The 9,427-nt window shown below is 39.2% G+C and overlaps 1 protein-coding gene across 1 annotated transcript; it reads right to left on the bottom strand.

The window, feature by feature from the left end:
• Positions 1 to 7,875: 7,875 nt before the first annotated feature.
• On the bottom strand, positions 7,876 to 8,859 carry LOC110098932 (NADPH-dependent 1-acyldihydroxyacetone phosphate reductase-like). The gene is made up of 2 exons (XM_020825889.1): positions 8,523 to 8,859; positions 7,876 to 8,075 (listed from the first exon to the last, which is right to left on the bottom strand). Exons 1-2 carry the CDS (start codon positions 8,857 to 8,859, stop codon positions 7,876 to 7,878), a joined length of 537 nt encoding a protein of 178 aa, XP_020681548.1.
• Between the last annotated feature and the right edge of the window lie 568 nt (positions 8,860 to 9,427).

Below are 9,427 nucleotides of genomic sequence, written 5' to 3'. Positions count from 1 at the left end.
ATATGAATGAATCGTATACTGCATGAGTGCCGAATAGAACGGGCCAGGACGAATGCCTCAAAAAAAGACACCTCTCAATAATTCAAGATCTACTCTTGGAATTTATAGAGCCTCGGTGAAAAATCGCTGAAAATACTCCTTCAACGATTCTCCTTCATTTTAACGGATCCCGGAGAGGTGGGAAGAATCCTTAACAATTCTTCAATTGGCTACAAACTCTTCGACGAACACTTTGGCAAATTTGAAGAATGAGGGGATCGTTCCGGATGGAAGCCAACAGAACCACATTTAAGATTGTCCTTTAAGGGTAGCAAAAAAAACCCTAATATAAGAGTGCATCCGAGGATTGCTGAATATACAAAATGGTTTTATAATGATTGATATGCTCATATGGGCTAGATGTCCCATTGTAGAACTCAATGCTCGGTAATTTGAATCCAACCAGAATAGGGTGCTGAAGAAAGGCTTCAGTTAGAAATGATGACTCCTGGAAGTTCCATTGTCAAAGATTTTGCCTCACACCTTTGGGGAACTCTTCCCGTACTAATCTTCACAATTTATGATGTAGGGCGTTGCGAGGGAGCTCAGCAACGTGCGGTTGGGATAAGTATTCAGGGAGGTCTGGAAGAATGCGAGGTTGTCGAATGGTGTGTAAGGGATGGGTAGAACTTGCTGTTTCCACAAGTTCATTTTTCTGACATGATTGTAGATGTGTCCTTAGTGGAGGAAGAGGAATATCTGCTTGAAGATGTTCAAGTTGAACATCTTCGGCCAGTTGTGGATCTAGAGGGAGAAGAAATTCCTCCCGTTGTTCAAGTGCCATTGTCAAGTTTATCGCAAGAGTTGAAGGATCTCGTTCTGAAATTCTTCAATCTTTTAGATTCTCTCCTCCAGGGAAGGTTTTGAGGTTCCTTCTCCAGCAAAGTTTTACCCCACCAGGATAAAAAGAGGTGGATATTGGGCGTCCATGATTCATAAACTGATTCCTGGATTGGTGGGAGTTGGAGTGAGAATCCCCCAAGATATGATTGCTATGACTATTGGCCAATGAAGTAACACTTAGAATTATGGGATAATGAGTTTCTCACAGACGACGCCAAACTATTGCGGTTTAGAATATACGTGGTGATGGAGTTAGAAAGTTTTCGTCTTAGCGCTATACGGATATTCAGCACACAAATAGAAGATGAAAGAACACCAAGATTTTTACGAGGAAAATCCTAAAAAGGGAAAAATCACAAGGTCACGCCTAGTTGAAAGAATTTCACTAGTATTTACTTGAAGTACAAGAGGCTGACTCGTCCTTAAATTTTAGGATGATTAGACTACAATAATCCACTCCTGAATTAAAGTTCAGTTACAAATACTAATTTGAGATTCGACGATGTTGGGTATTCGGGCTGAATCCCAAAGTAACTTGGATATCAGAAAGAATTTTGATGTCACTTGGAGATCGGGTGGAGTTTCGACATCACTTGAAAGTCGGGTAGAACTCCGGCGTCACTTAGAAGTCGGGCAGAATTTCGACGTCACTTGGAAGTCGGACGGAATTCCAGTGTCACTTGGAAGTCAGGAAGAATTTTGACGGTGGACGAGGAGCTTCTTCCCTCCTGTTCTCTTCTTCTTCTTCTTCTTCTTCTTCTTCTTCTTCTCTTCTCATCTTCTTCTTATCTTCTCTTCTCTTCTTGCTTTGGTCCCCTCTAAAGAGAAATGATGGATTATTTATAGTTTTTTGAGGATGACATGACCCGTAAATATGAGAAGGATCAAGGGAAAATGTGAAGTGGTTCGGATGGACGGTCGATATTGAATCCCTTGATCGTAAATCATTTGTCAGACATTTGAAGGTCTTAACTTATCAAAATTTGGCGATCTTGGGCTCGTTGGATTCGTCTCGTCGAACCGTTCAATTTGACTATTAGCATGTCATGATTGGAAATAGTTTGGTAATCCAAATTATGGTTTGAACCTTCCAACAGCTCTTCAAGTCTTCGATTCAGACTCATTTGGGCTCGGATTGAGTTAAATTTGGTGTCGTTGGTTCATGTTTCCGATATGCTCAGTTTGACTATAAGTTTGCTGAAATTAGTGTTCAGATGATCCCAGATTTAATGTTTGATGCTTCCAACCTAATTTTTCCTTGAGATTCGTGCCCGATCAAGATAAATTTTTGATGATATATCAAGGTTTATGATTTATAACTAATTTAAGTCGTTTACAAAGACTTATATACTGAGGTTCTTCATGTAAGCAAGAATAGGTCCAAACTTTTGAGTTACTAATTTGCCAATGAAAAGAAAGAATTTGCAGCCTATGCATATTTGATTTATTTACTCCCTGAACTTTGAAAACAATCAACTGTAGACAGCAAAAAAAAACTTATACTTGCACGCAAAAAATGTAACAATCATTGACATCCTAACTAAAACGAGGAACATGGTACCACAAAATGTTGAGAATTTACCACCACAAAGAAAAGAAATAACTCCCTCATTCAAATTAAAGCTTCCAGGTTGGAGATGCAAGGCATGCACTTTCAATTCAAGTTCTATAGAAGACGACAAGAAATCATGGTAGTCCTATTTTGCACGTGAAATCTCCAAATAAAAAATTATTAGCTCAATTTATCACCATCCCATGCAAATGATTTCTTCCAACCAAAAAATGTTGGTTTAATGGAGGAAAAGTTCCATAGTGCTGTGTTATTCCGGGTACATCCCAAGCTATGACAAAAGGATAGAAAATCTAAATCTCCTAAACAAATCCCAAAGGCAACCATGGCTCAAAAGTTACTTCTACTATTCCAACAAGTTAAAATTGTTATATCATTTTATGGAAAAATTTGGGGGTTATATCACTTCTGTTTCAGTACTCTGTTGCATTAAACAAATTTTCCATGATAAACAAAAACAATTATCCAGACTGAAACCCCATTGTCCATCTAAAAAACAACTATCTTGCTTGCTTTTTTAGTGAAATGCCTCAAAATGAGTAAAAGATCAAAATAGTCCCCCGACTATTACCAAATGCACAATTTAGTCCGATAATTTAAAAATGCCCGAATTTAGTCTCCTGACTATTATAAAATATCTCAATTTTGTCTCAATGTAAAAATTAATGATTAAAGTTAACCTCAACAATTAAATGTTGAGTATTTTGGGTATTAGAGTGTATTTGAGTGATACACCTTAATATCAAAAATAACAACAAACTCAAAGAAATTCAATAAAATGGATATTTTTATTAATAGAAAACCAAATACGAACAAAGCCAGATACAATGTTCCTCTTTCTAGAGGACCTTTTCTCCCAAACTCAAGATGTCATTAGGATCCCTCATCAAAACAGTAGACAATACCCCTCACAAAAAATGTAGAAAGAAAAATGGCTTTGCTAGGGAAAAATCTCCTCTCAAAATTTTTGACAGCAAGTTCAGATTTCACCAAAAATCTGAGATGAATTCTCATATTCTCCCTTGAGAGATGTAGAGAAAATTGAGGGAGAAGTCCATCCTGGATGGTGAAGAGAAAGGCTGATAAGAAAATTCCAATCCACGGGTCTTCACTAGGGAAATTTCCTGGAACATTTAGGAGAAGAGGGGGGATGGGGTGAAGAGAAATAGAAAAAAGACTGAGCGTAAATGCCAAGCTAAAGGCGGGATTCAAGGAAAGTTGAAGGCATTCAAGTCACTGAATCATTGATCCAAGGAAAGCTAAAAACTCTAGACAGCAAATTTGGATAACCACGGTTGCAGAAAAAAAATCCTTGACAGCAGTTTTGTGAACCTTCAGGTTGAGGGAACATTAAGAGCAGGTGCAGAAAATTCTAGCAGCAGACTTTGAGTGCAGGAAAGACATCATCTGGAAGAAATTTAGAGGGAATTTGGAGAAGTAAACCCAGCAAAGCTGCTAGGGTTGAGGCGGCTAGATATGGGCCAGATTTTGGAAATAATTCCAACGTGAGGGAAGCTGAGATTGTGGGCAGAAATTGTGGTGAATCTTGGAGATTCTGGCCAAGGGAAAGAATTTGAATTGTTTCCAAGAGAGGATGTGGCTTTATGAAACAAATCTATGTGGTATTAATGAGGGGGGCCGGTGGTAGACATAGGTTAGAGAGGAATTAATGGGTAGGGATTTAATTCCTGCTATTAACTTCCTTAGATTAGGGAATCAATTAGTAGAGCAAGGCAAGAGAAATTTCGGTTATGAAGGAGATTTTGAATTATTTCCTAAATCTAGATTTGATTTAGGAAATAATTTGAAATAGGATTTAATGAGGCTAATTAAGACTAGTTAATTTGGATTAAAAGGTTAGGAAAGAAAATAATTCATTCCAATTTGAATTTCAAATTCAAATGGATGTAAATTAAGAACTTTCCTAAAATAGAATCACTAATTTAGGAAAGAATTTGAAATTTGAATTTGAATAATTTCAAATTCAAATCATTCCCTAAATTAACTCAACCAAATTAGGAAATCCCAAAGAGGATGGGAGGAGTTCGGCCGGCGACTAATGAGGTGGAGCCGGCGGCATGGTGGAAAAAGGAGACGATGGCTTGGAGATGGAGAAGATGAAGGTGGACGTAGGTAGAGGATGAAGATGAAAACTAGGAACAATAAAAAGAAACAAAAACAAAGATAGAAGATAAAAATGAAAGAGAGAACATAAAAACCACGAGCCTCGGACTCTTTCGACGACTGATGGGTGATGCTTTGCACTTCTCCAAGGGACTTCAAATCACGAGCCCGGACCCATCCTGCGGCTGGTGATAACTGCGATTCCTTCCCATAGGAATCTCACTCTAGTTCTCTCCCAAGAAGAACACAAGTGTGAAAAACAATTTTTCATATCAATCAACCATTCTCCTCAAATTACAAGAAACTAGCTTATATATAGAATACAACATGAGAAAAACAAAAATTATAAAATTGCCCCTTGGGCCATAACACTAACATAAACTATCCTAGGGGTAAAACAGGAAATAGTATAAAATAAGAGCTACAATTTATAAAATAACTCATAAATGACAATTTAAATTAGAGATGTTGATTTACGACGCCTCCTGTGATAGATGCGCCAAATCTTCGTGCCGATGTCCGCATCATTCTCCCCAGGTGAGAGAATACTCGACTTCTTCGAGTTAGCATTACAACTTGTCATGTAAAACTCTGGACTATTATTTGTAAAGATTTTCAAACCACCCCGGTTGCCCACAAGGTCAACTTGCTTGTTGCACTTCTTTTCATCTGCAGGAACTTGTTCACTCTCATAGATGGCTTCACTCGCAATATGAGCAATCGTGAGTTCTATGGAAGTCACTTCCAGAGCTTCATAAACATTCTTCGTTGTAGGAGTTTTAACGGGGTCAGAAGAAACCATTGCTTCTATAGGAGTTGTAATGGAATCAACCAATTCATCTTCTTCTTCAGATTCTTCCTTGATCACCTTAGATTTCTCTTTGATTTGCACAGTGAGTGGGAAATTGAAGGTTTCATTGGCCTCCATTCTTTTTCCACTCTATCCACTATCTCTCTGTCTCATAGTGTCTTCTTTCGATCCTTTCATGAAGGGGTTTTTGCATAAAATGGTGGGTTAGTCCTACCTCGCTCTAGGTGATCGAATCGTTCGATTGTTTGACGATGGAGGTCGGTTAAGTCCGCTTGATCCTCCCTGAGTTGTTGATTAACGGCACCCAGTTAACCTACCAACAAATCTAAAGTCCGTCCAAGTTGATCCGAGTCCATGCTCTGATACCAAACTGATGTAGAACAAAAAATGGCTTTGCTAGGGACAAATCTCCTCTCCAAATATTTGACAGCAAGTTCAGATTTCACCAAAAACCTGAGATGAATTCTCAGATTTTCTCTTGAGAGATGTAGAGAAAATTGAGGGAGAAGTCCATCCTGGATGGTGAAGAGAAAGGCTGATAAGAAAATTCCAATCCACGTGTCTTCACAAGAGAAATTTGCTGGAACAATTAGGAGAGGAGGGGGGATGGGGTAAAGAGAAACAGAAAAAAGACTGAGCGTAAATGCCAAGCTAAAGGAAGGATCCAATGAAAGTTGAAGGCATACAAGTCACTGAATCATTGATCCAAGGAAAGCTAAAAACTCTAGATAGCAAATTTGGATAACCACGGTTGCAGAAAAAAATCCTTGACAACAGTTTTGTGAGCCTTCAGGTTGAGGGAACATCGAGAGCAAGTGCATAAAGTTCTGGCAGCAGACTTTGCGTGCAGGAAAGACGTCATCAGGAAAAAATTTAGAGGGAATTTAGAGAAGTAAACCCAGCAAAGCTGCTAGGGAGGAGGCGGCTAGATATGGGCCAGATTTTGGAAATACTTCCAACGTGAGGGAAGATGAGATTGTGGGCAGAATTTGTGGTGAATCTTGGAGATTCTGGCCAAGGGAAAGAATTTGAATTGTTTCCAAGAGAGGATATGGCTTTAGGAAACAAATCTATGTGGTATTAATGAGGGGGGTGGCAGGCATAGGCTAGGGAGGAATTAATGGGTAGGGATTTAATTCCTACTATTAACTTCCTTAGATTAGGGAATCAATTAGTAGAGCAAGGCAAGGGAAATTTTGGTTATGAAGGAAATTTTGAATTATTTCCTAAATCTAGACTTGATTTAGGAAATAATTTGAAATAGGATTTAATGAGGCTAATTAATACTTCTTAATTTTGTTTAAAAGGTTAGGAAAGAAAATAATTCACTCCAATTTGAATTTCAAATTCAAATGGATGTAAATTAAGAACTTTCCTAAAATAGAATAACTAATTTAGGAAAGAATTTGAAATTTGAATTTGAATAATTTCAAAATCAAATCATTCCCTAAATTAACCTAACCAAATTAGGAAATCCCAAAGAGGGTGGGAGGAGTTTGGCCGGCGACTAATGAGGTGGAGCCGGCGGCATGGTGGAAAAAGGAGACGACGGCTTGGAGATGGAGAAGATGATGGTGGACGTAGGTAGATGACGAAGATGAAAACAAGGAACAATAAAAAGGAACAAAAACAAAAATAGAAGATAAGAAATAATGAGAGAACTTAAAAATCGCGAGCCTCGGACTCTTCCGATGTCTGACGGGTGATGCTTTTCCCTTCTCCAAGGGACTTCAAATCACGAGCCCAGACCCATCCTGTGGCTGGTGATAATTGCGATTCCTTCCCATAGGAATCTCACTCTTGTTCTCTCCCAAGAAGAACATAAGTGTGGAAAACAATTTTTCATATCAATCAACCATTCTCCTCAAATTACAAGAAACTAGCCTATATATAGAATACAACATGAGAAAATCAAAAATTACAAAATTACCGCTTGGGCCATAACACTCACATAAGCTATCCTAGGGGTAAAACAGGAAATAGAATAAAATAAGAGCTACAATTTATAAAATAACTCATAAATGACAATTTAAATTAGAGCTGTCGATTTACGATGCCTCCTGTGATAGATGCGCGAAATCTTCGTGCTGATGTACGCATCACAAAATTTGCCATAAAAAAAAAAAAAATTAAACCCTTAACTTAAACTAAAATAACTTTCCTCTCACCTGCTAATTTAGCCCTCTTTCCTAATGTATTTCCCTCTTATATTTGAATTACAATTAGGAAAGGATTTCCTAATTAATCATCTCCTAACTCTGGGCGTGGTAGATAGGACCGATAAGATAAAAATTAAAAACAAAATCCAATTTGAATATCTACATCTCCAAACTACGTGTCATGATTTAATTGAAGTCCGAATGCAAAACTACGTCCAGACTCCACATCAAATAATTTCTCCTAGGCCATAGGGTTTTCTTTTCATATCCATTTCTTCCTTGCTGCTTCGACCTCACGTGCTTTGTGCAGCAATGTGTTGAAAGAGTCACTAAAGAAGCTTCTTCGCCTCATCCTTTGACGACATTTGATTGGAGGTCACGTCAGGAGCTTGCTCACTGTGAAGATAACCATCTCTGCCTCCTCCTTCAAGACAAAAGATCGCTCGCTCGCTCACTCGCCGGAGGAGAACTTCGCAAATCCCGATAAATCCTCCCAAGGACCCCGGATTTAGGCCATATCTCTGTAAATCTAGTCGTTTCAGATTTATTGCATGCTCTCAAACTGTTTGATAGGATTTATAACAAATCTGGCTTAAATCCAACTTAATCCCGCTAAAAAGTAGCCCTTTAAGTTTAACACACACAGAAATAGCTAGGAAAAATAAAATAATACTTCATCAATATAGAAAATATCAAGATCACGGGATGTGGACAATCCCACAGATAACTAAAAACAAAGAAAGATTTGTATTCCAAACGAAGAGAAAAACCCATTTCCACAAACTCAGAACAAAGAAAAGACTAAATTGTACGGGAAACTCTCTACAACATCTCAAGATACCAATTTCAGATTTTTGGGTGGGGGAGGGGACCAATTTCAAATCAGTTAACTCCAATAAAACCCTACTTGACAAAATTAACAAACAAAAAAAAGGAGAAAAAAAACTTTCCATTGTTAGTTAACACTGAAACTTACCGTATACATTAGTGCTCATCACATGCTCGACGGTAGACATAGGGACCACCGCGAGAGGGGCGACGTTGTGGATGCCGGTGTTATTGATTAAGATATGATTCCAACCAAACCCCGCCAATGTGCCTTCCACTGCCTTCTGGATGCATTCGTCAAAGAGTACGTCGAGCTCAAGGAGGAAGAACCTTTGGTCACCTTCCGAACTTCTCATAGAGGATAACGACCGAGCAGTGACCGTCACTAGGCAGCCATTCGAGGCAAACTCCCGAGCAAAGGCGTATCCAATACCTCCCTCAGAGCAGCCGGTAATCAAAACCACCTGTTTCTCCGGCTCCGCCATAGGAAAGAGAGAGAGAGAGAGAGAGAGAGAGAGAGAGAGGCAGTGTAGATGCCGATGGATTTGATGTATTAAGGATGCTTTTGGGACAGCGTAACAGTTGCTTTGCTTTATAAAAAGTTATTAAAATTTTGTTTGGGGGTTTGCGGCAGAACAGCTTCAGAAAAAATTTGCGACATAGAGTTGCTTCCTGCGACCTTTCCCCTTCTCTTGCGGTCCACTGCGGTCAGCTGCATTCTGAGGAAAAATGACGTAAATCCCCCCGCTTGCAAATATTCGCGACCTTCCCGTCGCACCGCTTCCGACATCAACAAGATACCCTTTTGCTATTAGAAGCGCAGATCTCCTCCAACTCATTCACCTTGCTCACCATCGCCGCACTGATCTCCGCCACCTCGGCATCGAACTCCTCCCCTCCGGCCTCTCCTGTAATCAGCGAACTACTCCTTTGTCACATACCTGATGAACAGAGTAATGGGGGCCAATTTTCTCGCCGAGTGGCGGAGGTTGGCCAACGAAGAGGCGGAGAAGAGGGTTACGTTTTTGCTGCTTGACAGATAACTTGTCTTTT

Source organism: Dendrobium catenatum, unplaced genomic scaffold, assembly GCF_001605985.2.
Source record: "Dendrobium catenatum unplaced genomic scaffold, ASM160598v2 fragScaff_scaffold_1513, whole genome shotgun sequence".
NCBI classification, from domain to species: Eukaryota; Viridiplantae; Streptophyta; class Magnoliopsida; order Asparagales; family Orchidaceae; genus Dendrobium; species Dendrobium catenatum.
This window is presented reverse-complemented; position numbering and strand designations above follow the sequence as displayed.